This window comes from Dreissena polymorpha, chromosome 10 (genome assembly GCF_020536995.1).
Source record: "Dreissena polymorpha isolate Duluth1 chromosome 10, UMN_Dpol_1.0, whole genome shotgun sequence".
Classification (NCBI taxonomy): Eukaryota; Metazoa; Mollusca; class Bivalvia; order Myida; family Dreissenidae; genus Dreissena; species Dreissena polymorpha.
In genome coordinates this window covers 63,710,470-63,725,912 of record NC_068364.1, presented here as the reverse complement: position 1 = coordinate 63,725,912, position 15,443 = coordinate 63,710,470, and the positions used below count along the sequence as shown (strand labels likewise).

At 34.6% G+C, this 15,443-nt stretch overlaps 1 protein-coding gene across 1 annotated transcript in view; it reads right to left on the bottom strand.

Annotated features, from left to right (window-relative positions):
* Nucleotides 1–2,530: 2,530 nt before the first annotated feature.
* LOC127848448 (myotubularin-related protein 9-like) overlaps nucleotides 2,531–15,443 on the bottom strand; it is a 43,312-nt gene continuing 30,399 nt past the window's right edge. Inside the window, 10 exon segments of the mRNA XM_052380917.1 lie at nucleotides 2,531–4,184; nucleotides 7,225–7,352; nucleotides 9,718–9,887; nucleotides 10,428–10,512; nucleotides 12,164–12,201; nucleotides 12,204–12,301; nucleotides 13,068–13,112; nucleotides 13,114–13,168; nucleotides 13,585–13,688; nucleotides 13,690–13,705. Coding sequence (XP_052236877.1) covers nucleotides 4,106–4,184; nucleotides 7,225–7,352; nucleotides 9,718–9,887; nucleotides 10,428–10,512; nucleotides 12,164–12,201; nucleotides 12,204–12,301; nucleotides 13,068–13,112; nucleotides 13,114–13,168; nucleotides 13,585–13,688; nucleotides 13,690–13,705 — 818 coding nt within the window. The 3' untranslated portion in view covers nucleotides 2,531–4,105.

Genomic DNA, 15,443 nt, shown 5'->3' with positions numbered 1-15,443 from the left:
CACCATATAAACTTTTTTCAACATAAAATGCTGAAAAACACCACATACATGGACAGCTTAGTAGGTTTCACCGTGGCACATTATTTTGATAAAAGCTCATTTGTTTTATTTATATACTTTTTGTTCATGTTCAATGTAAAGAAAGAATAGTCCATTTTTACGTTTAACTTTCGACAAATACGTGTTTAATACATGTACTTTACTATCTGTTATAGTTGGTTATTTTGAATGTTACAATTTTAGTTCTTAAAACTGAAGAAACAACCTGTGTAATGAACTTTGGCTGAGACATTTTTTGCAGAATTTTATTTTTAGAATCATGGCTATTTGATGTTTTTACCGCTGTATAATATTATTATGTCTTTAAATGGCGACTCAATCCAGCAACAACCGTGTTGCGGATCTCACGACAAACTTTTACGGCGTAAGCATCTTTGATTTTTGGTAATCGCAAAGAAAGTTATATCGGCTGCGACCAATTTTGTCGAAATGATGGCCCTTTCTTTTATTCAAATGTATGAGTAGTATAAAATGTTATACGTATGACGTGAATGGTTGGCCGAAAGCTTTAAAGCCCATAAACACTCAAAATCAACTAAAACTTCGTGCAATATTTCGAAAAATAAAGTTACCTTTTCGTGGAATTTATACGGTAAACTGCACGAAACGATGATAGAGTATATTCATGACTTATTTATAATTTACATTTTAATTCCGTTGACGATTATTTTCTTATATTTGTTAATGATAACAAAACACATGTACATTTAACGTCAAATTGGGTATCGTCATCGTTCCCAGAAAATGCAAATATAAATTTCTCTATATTGCATTCGCCTTCCATTGAATGCCCAATAAATTAACGACGGAGTGTATAATTCTATCTTTATATAACACTGGTCCATCTTTACTAACGAACCCGTAATAACATCTCTCAACTTTTGCGAATCTGGCCACGAGGTGCGGAATCATGCTCGGCACAAGATACTAAAGCGAACTATGTAGATTACCTAGGTTCTCATGAGAACTATGGTTCCCAAATGAAATCTTGGGTTTTCATGAAAACTTATGATATCCGAGAGAAAGACGCGAAAAGCAGTCGAGAAGCTAGGTTCTTGTTGAAACCTTGCATATCAACAAGAACTTTGGTTCTCAGAATGATAACCTAGGTTCTCATGAAAAACCTAGTTTCGCATGAGAACCTAAGTTCTATGTGTCTATGAAAACCTAGGTTCTCATGAAAAAACTAGTTTTTCATGAGAACATATGTTCTCTAGCGTAAACTAAGGTTTTCAAATGAGAACCTAGGTTCTCATGAAAGACCTAGTTCCTCACGAGAACCCGAGTTCTCTTGAAAAACATGGTTTCTTGGGATTTCATAAACCTAGTTTCTCATGAGAACCTAAACCAAGTTTCTCATGAGAACATAGGTCTCATGAAAAAGCTGGTTTCTGGGTATTATACAAAAGGCATAAGCCGTTGGTGACCGCCTCTTGTTCATATGTACGACGTTTTACATGAATGGGTGTTCTTGAGGAATGAAATTAGTAAAGAAATCGGTCTACATTGGTCTGAACACATGAATATAAAATTAAACTGTTTATGAAAAACATCTTTAATTGAAAATATTATTTTAAGACTAAAAATTGAAACAAATTCAGATCAATCGTTACATAATTCATTGTTACCGCATTAAATGAGTTTCAGATATTCAGGCGTTTCAACAAGTCAACGTCTTTCGGTGCAATTTAGCTAAAAAATAAATAGGTTTAAAGCGTGTATCAAACAGTGCGCTCAATATTTTTTTCACATAAGTGAGGATCTTCGCTCAAGCATGTAGGACGTTTATCTAAGTTATTTACGTCAATGTCATTTGCACGGATCACTATCTTCGACACGATGAGATTGATTTTAAAAATTATTCTTGAATAAATAAATTGTGTTTTCTCTCATTACAGAATAAGTTTTTTAGAATTGTATATAAACTTTAAAGGGGCCTTTTCACAGATTTTGGCATTGTTTTAACTTATTCATTAAATGCTTTATATTGATAAATGTAAACATTGGATCATAAAAGCTCCAGTAAAAAATCAAGAAAAAAAATAAAAAAAGGAAAAGAACATTGCCCGGAGCAGGTTTCGAACCAGTGACCCCTGGAGTCCTGCCAGTGTCCTGAAGTAAAAACGCTTTAGTCCAACTGAGCTATTCCGCCGATACACATCGATGACGTATTTTATACCTTATATAAGCAATCTTCGTAGTTTCACAAAATTTAACGACAAAAACAGAACTCTCCAAATTATTCAATCGTTTCGCGTTGCAACGCTTTATAATTTTTAGGATTTAAAATCGTCAAAAGATGCATATAATGGCTATATTAGAGCATGGTTAATGTTCAGTATTACTGTTTCCTCACAAATATCATAACTAAAACGAAAATTTGCGAATCTGAAACAACTTTTTTCAATTTTGTCAATTTACCAAAGCGTGAAAAGATCCCTTTAAACAAATAAATACAAAAAGCATACTATTCTCATTCAAGATTTATTAGCCATTTTGAACAAAAAAGGAACACATTAAACACGATTTGAAAAGATGTCATTCAATGGTCAGGTTTTGGTGTTTTATGAACAATGAGCCCGTAAGTTTGATCAATATGATAAATGGCTAAATTAAACAGACTTAATAATTATAAGTATTTTGGGCTGATAAAATAACAAAGTTATTACATAGCAAAATTTAAATATTATATTTCTATACATATTTTATAGTCCTGTTCTAATTTACAGTATCAGCCTTTGAAATAAAAATCACACTATGTCATGAATGTGGTGAACAAATATCACAGTAAATCATAATTTAACAATAACAGTATGTTTTTCTGCAATTCTCATAATCTTCCGTCTTACAAAATATTGAATATTATCGGCCATTATTATATTAGTTTTGAAAAATAAAAAAAAAGCATCTTAATATACAATATTGCACAATCCCATGATCAGAAAGATTACAGTAAAAAGTTCATACATGTTGTGCTTATACGTACATACGTATATGCATTTAAATGAGCCTTGTTCTGAGATAATTGGGCAAAATGCATTTGCGTAAAGTGTCGTCCCAGATTAGCCTGTGCAATCCGCACAGGCTAATCAGGGACAATAGTTCCGCTTTTTTTTTGTTGTTTTAAGGAAGTCCTTCCTTATCGAAAATCAAGTTTAGGCGGAAAGTGTAGTCCCTGATTAGCCTGCGCGGACAGCACAGGCTAATCTGGGACGACACTTTACGCACATGCATTAAGCCCAATTTTCTCAGAACAAGACACAAATATACTGTGGGCTATCTTGTGCAGTCAAGTGCAACCACATGAAGGTGTTTTGTAGAGAACTCTCCAATACAAATTTGTGTTAATTTTTATGAAGTTGACCAGGAACTTAAATAAATAATTTAAACATTCAAAATCTTATTCTAAATTGTGAACATCGTCATTATTCCCTACCGCCCGCTCAACCACCCAGCCATTGTTTGCTAATCATTAAGCTTTTTCAATAAAAAATAATGACTTTTCTTTACCACTAAACTTTGTGAATGCATGTCAGCCATAGATACAAATGCACTTTGTACCTTATCTATATTTACAGATAATACATACACCATTTAACATTTCTTTTAGCTTTACATGTATTCCCATTTTCACCTTACTTTAACTTTCTTACATCTTGTCTTATTCAAACATACTCACTAAGGAAACAACAACAACAAAATCAACAACAGAACATTCAACAAAATAAATACTTAAGACCAAAACATGATTTCTTGTGGAATATAGATATAGAGACTTGTAGATTAAGTTGTTTTCATTACTCCCAATTACAGACACAAATATTAGATGTCTAATTGACAGCCAGGTGTGTGATTTAATGATTTAAGAACCAAATCAAGAGAGGAATATTCCCTTAGACCCCCCCCTTCTTAAATAGTTCATCGAAACTCTTAATGTTTATATAGATCCAACAAATTAAGTAACTATCTTCAAAATTATGTTGACATTAAAAGGGGGAATATGAGCTGACAGGGGGAGAATTAACACCCCTGTTTTGTGCCCTCGTCAGTTGATGTCTCCGTTGAGAGTAGATGGGAGGATAACTCCTGCAGTCACTGCCTCTTGCTCCAGAAACACCAGGTGTCTGCAACAAAAAGTGCAGATTGTCTGAATGCTCAGATAATATGTCAATAGGTTTTTACATTTTCTGTCAGTACATGTTCACATTATCTGACAATACCTTTTCACAATATCTGACCATACACTCTCAATTATCTGACCATATATTCTCAAATTATCGGACCACACAATCTCACATGATCTGACAATACATTCTCACATTATATGAAAAAGCATTCTCACATTATCTGATGACATATTAACATCATCTTACAATACATTTTCACATTCTCTGACAAATTAAATACGTTCTTACATTATCTGTCAATACAGTTGCAAATTATACGCCAATAAATTTTCACATTATCTGTCACTACATTTTCACATTATCTGACAATACATATTCGCATTATCTGACAACACCAGTTCACATTATATGAAATACATTTTTCACATTAACTAACGATACATTCTCACACTATCTGACAAAACATTTTCACACTATCTGACAATACATTTTCACACTATCTGACAATACATTTTCACATTATCTGACAATACATTTTCACATTTTCTGACCATACATTTTCACATTATCTGACAACACATTTTCACACTATCTGACTATACATTTTCACATTATCTGACAATACATTTTCACATTATCTGACAATACAATTTCACATTATCTGACAATACAATCTCAATTATCTGACCATATAAGCCTTGTTCTGAGAAAACTGGGCTAAATGCATACCGCACAGGCTAATCACGGATGACACTTTCCGCCTAAATGTGATTTTTGGTAAGGATGGACTTCCTTGAAACTAAAAATACCATACAAGCAGAAAGTGCCGTCCCTGATAAGCCTGTGAAGACTGCACAGGCTAATCTGGGACGACACATTAAGCACATGCATTAAGCCCAGTTTTCTCAGAACACGACTCATATATTCTCAATCTATCTAACCATACATTCTCACATTATCTGACAATATATTCTCATATTATCTGACGATACATTGTCAAATTATCTGACAATACATTCTCAAATTATCTGCAAATACATTTTTGCATAATCTAACTGTTCATCCTCACATTATCTGACAATACCTACTCACATTAACTGACAATATATATACTCACAGTTTCTGACAATACATTCACACATTATCTGACAATACATTCTTACATTATCTGACAATTCAATCTCACATAATCTTACAATACATTCTCACATTATCTGACAATACATTATCACAACATCTATTGAAACATTTTAAGTTATCTGAAAATACATTCTGCAATTCTTATGCAGCACGTCACTTAAGTTTCTTGAAAAATACAGCAGAAATTCTCTTAATTCTTAAAAGAATTGACAATACATTCTGCAATTCCTAGGCACATGTTCTTCATTGGTTACTCTTATTGAATGACAGGTCCTTAATGCCCTACGTTGCTTGCCTGAGACACGTAGAAACTGATCTGTAATATGTATATTGTGTAATGTTTGTGTAATCAACATCCTTTGTATATAGGCTCCTTACAATGTAGTACAGAGGCATAACATGGTCTGGTACAGTATTAGAACAAATTAAAGTTTTTACCATAAACATAAAATGTAACCTCTAGATTGGGATGCATATTAACAGCTTGGGAATGAAAAGAACAAAATAAGCAAAGAACACACACACTATGTCGCACACCAAAAATTCAACCCCTGACCCCAGAGGTATCATATGATTTTTAACGTTATTTGCAATACAAGTTTATATAAATCGTGTGATGTCTGGGTGTTGCTACTTTTTGACATCAGCTGCATGTTTACAAACTTATTAAAAGAGGAAAACTATTGTATGTAACAAACCCAAAGCAAATTTTCAACCCACAAGCATGATAAAAAAAGCACACACCTTAATCTGTGTTTTCAGCAAAAGTTAACTATGTTAGTTTATGTAACTTTTTGACGTTTGGTATGGTCAATTTTGACCCCTGGGCCATGATGTTAACAAACAACGTAGAGGACAACAATACAATTATACATTTCAAAATACCACACCTTTCAGCCTTTCTGTTTTAGATAATTTTAACCTTTTCACTAAATACATTTAAAGTAAAAAGTAATTCTAAGACATGACCAATTATCACTGCAGGGGTATTATTTGAACAAGCTTTGTAGAGAATCACAATATATTAAATCACTTTGCCTGCGTTTCAAAGAAAAATATTTTATAATGCTTTACTACATAAATCTTTATAAATCATGTGACCCCTGGTGGGTGGGCAGCTGGACCTCAGGGTCGATTTGAACATATTCAGTAGAGGACCACTCAACAAATTGTGGGTGGACAGTTGGACCTCAGGGTCGATTTGAACATATTCAGTAGAGGACCACTCAACAAATTTACCTCTAACCATTGTTTCAGAGTTTTTTATTTTTAATATCTTTTTTTTTGATTCCTGTGACTAACATAAAAAATGAACCAAAACAATTTGAACATCTTTAAAAATGGTCAGCCAAGGATCATTTCTGGGCAGTTTCATTTCAATCTGCCCAGTGGTTTAGGAGCAAAAGTCAGAAGAAAACTTTAAAAGGATGGATGCACACATGACTGGCGAACGGTTTCATCAAAGCTCCCAATCAGAAGTATGTGCTCATGTGAGCTCAAAATAGTTCATAATGATCCAGGGGTGTCAAATTTCCAAGATCTAAAATCCAGAAAAAAAGCCTTACGTGTGGGGGCAAGTGCCAAAAGAGGGTTAATAATTCATTTAATTTTGTTAACTGTGTTTAAAATAGGTCGAATTAAAATAATTTGTTTTCAAAATGACATTTTGTGACAAAAATCTTTAAGTACCAGAACAAAAATCTTCTAATTTATATCAATATCAAAGCAGTTTTTGAGGGCCTAAATCCTGAATTCAGGAATAATCTTGAACTTTGACACCTCTGTAATAATCTCATCATAGTTTTATTAACTTTTTAAGCACTCTTTAAGCTTAAAAACATGTTAATCTTAATTAATACTTGATGTACTTCTCTAAACAATATCATTTGTAAAATACCTCCTTAGTTTCATGACTTTTGATCTCAGCTCTTTGTCGTATTCTCGTATCTTAGCAACCTCAGTCCAAGCCTCCTGCTGTTTTGATTGGTTAATCTGGGATCTTAGGTACATCCCACTCCAAAGTGTCTATAAATAGATTAGGAAGAACAATTTTTGTGCAAATTAAGAAATAAAAATGAGGTACGAAGCTAAATACCAGAAAATAGGATACATGGAAAAACAAGATGTGTTTGTGAAACACAATGTCCCCCTATATGATGTTTGACCTTGTAGGATGACCTTGACCTTGTGAAGGATGACCTTGACCTTTCACCACTCAAAATGTGCAGCTCCATGAGATACACATGCATGCCAAATATCAAGTTGCTATCTTCAATATTGCAAAAGAATTCATAAAATAAGCGATTTGGGCCACATATATTTGACCTCTGACCTTGAAGGATGACCTTGACCTTGACCTTTCACCACTCAAAATGTGCAGCTCCATGAGATGCACATGCATGCTTAATATCAAGTTGCTATCTTCAATATTGCAAAAGTATTTATAAAATAAGCGATTTGGGCCAAATATATTTGACCAATGACCTTGACCTTGACCTTTCACCACTAAAAATGTGCAGCTCCATGAGATACACATGCATGCCAAATATCAAGTTCCTATCTTCAATATTGCAAAAGTATTCATAAAATGAGCGATTTGGGCCACATATATTTGACCTCTGACCTTGAAGGATGACCTTGACCTTTCACCACTCAAAATGTGCAGCTTCATGAGATATACATGCATGCCAAATATGAAGTTGCTATCTTCAATATAGCAAAAGTTATTGCAAAATGTTAAAGTTGGCGCAAACAGACCAACAGACAGACTAACAGACAGACCAACAGACAGACCAACAGACAGGGCAAAAACAATATGTCCCCCACTACTATAGTGGGGGACATAAAAATAATTTTCCTGTTTCAGTGATATAATTCATGTCGTAATATATGTACATTCAATCAATTTACAAAGACATGTACATCCACATACCTATTTAATCGTATGGAAATATTAGACTAAGGTGTTTCTTGGGACTAGAACCAGTACTTGGTGTCAATGTTAAAAATCTAACAAATGCTCCCACCATAAGGATCAAACCCGTGACCTCCTGGTTGCTAGGCTTGATCCCCACTGTGGGTGAGTCCTTTAGTTGATTGAGAACCATTTGATTGCGCCAGCTGGGCAAGCTGAATACAATGCTTCACAATCAACAAGTGCAATGCAAAACATCTGAACACAACAACCATGATATATTTGATTTATTTTATATCCACTTACAATGAAAAACAACATTTCAAGTAAACGGCGCAACAACTTATTAATTCATTCTGAATATTAACATCACATTTTATTGAACTATTCGAATATTTACATGTCATGATGAGGACTCTATGTGTACATTACTGATATAATTTTAAAAATCCATTTTGTCCAACCCTTTACAGTGGAAACAGATTAAATACTATCAGACACAGAAATTTGATCTTGTCTTCCATATTCAATGCCAAAAATACTATGGCGACTATACCACGTGAATTTTTAAGATCTGTGTTGAGAGAATAAAGCACGACCCATTTAACTTTTTAAATATTGCACCATTTTTAATGGGATAAAGTGGAGAGCCTGCTCATTCGTGAGAGTTTTCTATAGGTATCATGATCTTTTTAAACAAATAAGTATTTTTTAGTAATGTGCAACCGGGCGTTTGTAATATGAAGTCCCCACACTGATCTGACATTTTTTAACCGTTCAAACTAGGTTACGGTCATAAAATCAATTTAGTTATATACTTTATTACATGAAATAGCAATACAATTAAGATATAACAAGAGCTCCGTGGTCAGAGACATATTCACCCCCCCCCCTAATTAACAGTGCTTTGAACTAGTGACCCCAATTTCAATAGGGGTCATCTATTGTCCAAGACCAATGCACATGTATCAGGCAAATCAGTCAATTTAGTTAAAGAGTTATTGCTCTGAAGAGATTTTCACACTTATTGGGACCATGTCCTTGACCTTTGACCTTGTAACCCCAATTTTAATAAGGGTTATCTACTGTAAAAGTCAAATGTTCATGTAAAGTATCAAGCCAATCTGTCCATTTGTTAAAAAGTTGGAAAACTATTTTCACACTTATTGTGACAGTGACCATAACCTTTGAAATAGTGACAAAATTCAAAATGGGTCATCTACTGTCCAAGGCCAATTCACATGTGAAGTATCAAGCGAATCTGTAAAATGTTTGACAAGTACTTGATCGGAAATGAACTGACCGTCAAACAGACAGACCAACCGACTTCCAGCAAAACAATATAACCCCCCTCTTTTGGATTTAAACAAAAAAACGCTTTTGGAAATGGTTCTGTTTAATGGACCGGTAAATTCGGCTGAAAAAGACTTCATACTTACTAAAATCTGCAGGGCTACAGATGGCCATTATACTTACCAAACTCTGCGGGGCTACAGAGGGCCATATCACAGCAGGGTTGGGGTCATACATAGGGTTGATGTACTGGCCTAGGACCTCCGGACGATTCAGGTACGACCACAGTGATATCGTGCGACTGTGCAGCTTTAAACACTTCCTTTCTAGGTCTGAGTTACACAGGAATGTACCTGGCAAATGATATGGAAATAAATACTATCATTACGCAATACTCTGTAAAACAGAATTTAGTGTATGACTTCAAGAAGAAATATAAGTTGTGAAATATTTGAAGTTAAAATAACAACAACAACACGGTTAAGAAAGAATAATTTAAATGAAAACGGTTTCAATGAAATCCGCCAAAGCACTTCCAAGATATGGCTCTGGACAGATGAACGGACGGATATAAGGACATACAACACCAAAACAATATCCCTCCGCCTATGGCGGGGGATAAAAAATAATTAAAATGAAAACGTCACATATGTTGATGTTTCAAACAATCAAGTTGATTATTGAACCAGTAACAGTTGTATATCAGGCATAAAAAGTTTTTTGATCAACCATTGCATTGTATCAAAATGACATTTTTTTCCATTGCACCCAAGAAATCCCTTTTTATGCGATTGCTACCAAGAAATGGCTTCTCATGCAAACAAGAAAAGTCTCAATACAACACCAATCTTAGGTTTACAAGCATGCACAAAATACAAGAAAAATTTAATTACCAAATTGTGATGAGTATGCATGTTCAAACAGGACAATTAGAAAATCCTCTGTGAACTCAAATGAACATGGAAACTGCTGCCAAATCTGTAAATATTTATAAAATGATACTGTTAAAATGAAATGTACTACAAAATTCTTGAACAGTTAAACAAAAGCAAAATACAAATTTTCTGAAAAAAATCAAACATCACTCTTCCGACTAAACTAGCATGGCCTGAGAGGCAGGTGCATTTAGAATTTCTTTCTTTTGAATGATTTTATTTCCACTGAAGAATCTTTTTTTTTTTTTTATTATGTCAGATTTTATAAAAACAAATAGTTTGATTTTCATAGGGAACATAACATTTCAATTAGTTTAATCCATCATTATTAAAAAATATTTGACTGTCATCCCCACACAACCACCAAATCTTCAACAACTGTATTTCGTAGTATGGACAACATGTAGCAAACCCTTATCAGCTGAAATCATTTGACAACTAAGATTGTTACATGGCATCAAATGATTGCTAATTAGCTGAGAGAAAAAGGTGGAAGATAAAAATATCAGATTTTTCACTGGACCAAAAATTATATATGGAAAAGTGACAAAAACTTATCTTTTATGTTAAGATTTTTCTTTGTAGCCTGTAACAAAAACATATCTCAGAGCTGAGCCTGACATTTATATTCAGCGAATTGGGCCATTAAAGGAATAGGGAAGATCAAAGATTTCTGACCCAGCTCTGATGTATGATATTGGTTCTTATACATCGCCCTATTGGTGCAAAAAGGAACCATGTGACATTGAATCAAGAAGGCACATGGTACCTTATTGCACCAATTGGGCGAATTATTCACCCTTTTTTGTTCCTTCACTAAATATGTATCACCAAACCATCTTTGACTCTTGTGACACCATTATTTTAACAAAACAAACCAGTTTATGCTAGACTCCTTGGCATTTCACTTTTTTTTTTAACAAAATGTATCAAGGATTGTGTGCGTGCCATGTATTATTATATAATGCAATAGTAATAAAATAAATCTATCTGCCCAGCCACTCCATTTTGTAATGTTTTTGGTCAGAATGGTTAGCATTCAATACAAACGTTTCCAAACATCCATGTGTTTAAAATTAAATAAGAATAATGAATGATTAAACAGAAAATGGAAGTGCATGTCAGTGTACTTTCATTGTTCTACAAATTGGGTTAAAGTTGTCATTGAGGAAAGTGGGAGGCTTATACATTTTGTCAGATGACTACTTTTAAAGATTTAATAGTGTCATCATACTATAGAATCTACAGTTTAAGTTGTTAATTAATAGTTTCATTACACCCATTGTGTGATATCAGGGCTTACTAAATGGCTACAAATTAGCAAAGTTGGCAAAAACAATTTACTTCTGGCTACAACTTTTTTTCATAAAACCCATTAAACAGATAACATGTGAATCATTTCTTTGTGTAACTGTAAGTTTGGCTAAAGAAAATATGTAGCAACAGAGAACCCCAGCTAAGTTTTATTATTATCATATTACACTTTTAGTTGATTTGTGGATTAATAAAAAAGTTATTATCATTTACCGTTATTTATCAATATGGATGCCATTTTGTTCAGTCGCCCAATCTGATTCTTTTCAAATACAAAAAAAATCTGCCCATGGCAGATATATTATATTGGAACGAGGATATGAATAATAACATGTTGTGACTTTGTTACTATTTATAGATACACTATGTATCATAAGCACCTGCCAGACACAGTCAAGGAAGAGCAGGAACACGGGGACTCCTGTCGTTGCCTGGTAACAGCGTGGGCAGACTTGGCACAGCGGTCAGAGAATGGGTGACCGCCCTGTAGCCACTCTCTCTCTATCAGGGCCTCAAACCTACAAAATCAACAAGCAGCGTTAATTGGAAGTATATATATATATATTAATGGTCACCCTGCAGCCACTCTCTCTCTATCAGGGCCTCAAACCTGCTACATCAATATGCAGCGTTGATTGGAAGTATATATATATACAGTAATGACAAAGATGCAAGGACAAGAATGGCAAACAATATAATTTTTCCCAAACATCTGACCAAAATTACCCCCCTCCCACCCAAAAAAACCCAACAAAACACTAACTTTTTCAATAAATTCAATAATTGGTTTATTGAGCTTATTATACACCAATCTTTTTCCATGGAATTTTATGATAAATTTAAAAATGCAATTAATATTGCTCAATTCAAAAGTTACAGGTTGTAAAATAAAACAATCCTATTGCCAAGCAATATATGTCCCCTACTGGCTCCACCATTGTCAGAAATATTTTTTTTTTAAATATATTTGTTGGTATAGCAACCAGAATTTTTGACGTAGAAACATAACAAAATAGCAAGCATAATGTCTATTTTGCCATCTATCCATCTTTCAAGTTTCATGAAAAAATATTAAGAACTTTTGAAGTTATCGCAGGATCCAGAAAAGCGTGACAGACTCACAGACTCACGGACTCATGGACTGACGGACACAAAGAGCGCAAACCGCGGTGAAACCGGAAGGGGACAAAATACAATGATTGCATATACATGAATTTGTAATCCTATTTCAAACACATGGACTGTGATACTGTGAACAAGTACCAACATTCAGTGCAGTCTTACCCCGTGAATGGTCTGCAGTCATGGTCCATGATGACCTGTGCCAGAGGTCACCTGCAGCGTGGTATCAACCCCTTCCGAGCCATGTACCAACACGCAGGCAGCTGAAACAGTAGAGAATCCGAGCATATATCCATTTCCTCATCAGAAACAAAGTGAAAATGGCTTTTGCAACCAGCATAGAACCTGAACAGCTTGCGAGTAACTCAAAGGGTTGGAAATGAAGCCTTTGAAACTTGAATAAAGTAAGAAAAATCTTTAATTAAGTTTAACTTTCAAAGTGACTACAAATGCATTAAAATAAGTATGTTAGGTGTAAAGGGGTAACATTATATACAAGTATGAATACAATAAGTTTGGATGGCAGAAAAACAAAAGGTATATAATAGAATTCTATTACACCACACATACCAATTTTAACAATACACCATGCCACTTGACAGTGAATACCATGCAGTGAATACCATGCATGAGGGCAGAAAAAAAGTTATATACTTAAATACTATATGGCTACAGGTACCATCTTTATCAATGCACTGTGCCACTAGACAGGCACAGGTAAGAATGTCCTTGACATATCCCAACCACCCACTGGCATCTAGCTTAGATAGCCACTTGTCCTGTGCCAGTATCAGCGCAGGCTGAAAAAGTGGTGTTTCGTTAACCCTTCCAGTGCGGGAACCAAAATTTTAAGGCCTTTGCAAACAGTTTGGATCCAGATGAGACGTCACAGAACGTGGTGTCTCATCAGGATCCAAACTGTTTGCTATTCTGATAGTATTCTTTGAAAAAAAAATGAAGAAAATGCTAATTCTAGAAATTCAGCAGACTACATTTTAGCAGACTACAAATTTCCCAGCATGCAAAGGGTTAATACATGTGCATAAAAGTCCACCCAGATAAACGTTTAGTCCACAAAGGTTTTAGTAAGGGATAGCATTTTCAGCTTTTATGTTTTTTTTGTGTAAAAGAAGTCCCTTATTAGAGCAGTGCCAATCCAGTTCAAGAAAAAAGTAAAGTTCCTTTTTGACAGTGCGGACCACTCAGGCTATTTTGGGACAACACTAAACGCATCTGGATAAAGCTATGTTACCCAGATCCAGGCTCATTTATATAATATATAATTTACCAAATTAGCCGATGAATACAAATAAGCAAATTTAGCTCAACTAATTTCAATACGCTTACAGCTTTTTTTTCATTTGATATCAAAACAATAAAATATCCACAATGACAACTTTGAAGCTAAAAAAAAATCTACAACTTTTTAATAATACCAAAGTTAACATTTCTTTGCAATAAGGTATCTCATATAATTAACTTTGTGTTTCTAAGAATGTTTCACACACGGTATACCCGCATACATATACACCACTTAAAAAGATCTAGGATCTAACAAGCAACTTCATTGAATTGATATCCCCCGCCAATATGCTTCTGAACACAAAGTGTTATATTTGACATTCAAAAAAGCATTTTTCAAGATACAAAGGGCCATAACTCCGTTAATATCCGATGGCATGCAATGTCATTTGGCGTGCATCATCCTCTTATCCATATATAAACTCATACCAAGTTTCAATGAAATCCCCCAAAGCACTTTCAAGATATGGCTCCGGACACAAAAAAAGCATTTTTCAAGATGCCAAGGGTCATAACTCCATTATTAACAGATGGTTTACAATGCCCTTTGGCGTGCATCATCATCTTATCCATATATATACTCAAAACAAGTTTCAATGAAATCCGCCCAAGCACTTCCGAGATATGGCTCCAGACACAAAAGAGCCGGACGGACGGAAAGACGGACGGACAACGCCAAAACAATATCCCTCCGCCTATGTCGGGGGATAAAAAGGTACAGGATGCTGCCATAAAGGATGGAAAGCTGACTCAGTCTGGTGATAATTTCTAATAATATGCTTAAATCCACACACCTTATTTGGCATAGTGAATTTAAGTATCAGGCTTTTCCCCAGGTGGTTTTAGCACAGCGGGCCCGCGGTGCCTGGACTTAAAAATCTATTTTGCCACAGCTCTTGTTTTTCCAATCATGTCTTTATGTCTGTAACTGAATATTATAATAGATGACTTAATTGAAATAAATTGAGTAAAAAAAAATAACAAGATGTGTTTGTGAAACACAATGTCCCCCTATATGATGTTTGACCTGATAGGATGACCTTGACATTGTGAAGGATGACCTTGACCTTGACCTTTCACCACTCAAAATGTGCAGCTCCATGAGATACACATGCATGCCAAATATCAAGTTGCTATCTTCAATATTGCAAAAGTATTCATAAAATAAGCGATTGGGCCACATATATTTGATATCTGACCTTGAAGGATGACCTTGACCTTGACCTTTCACCACTC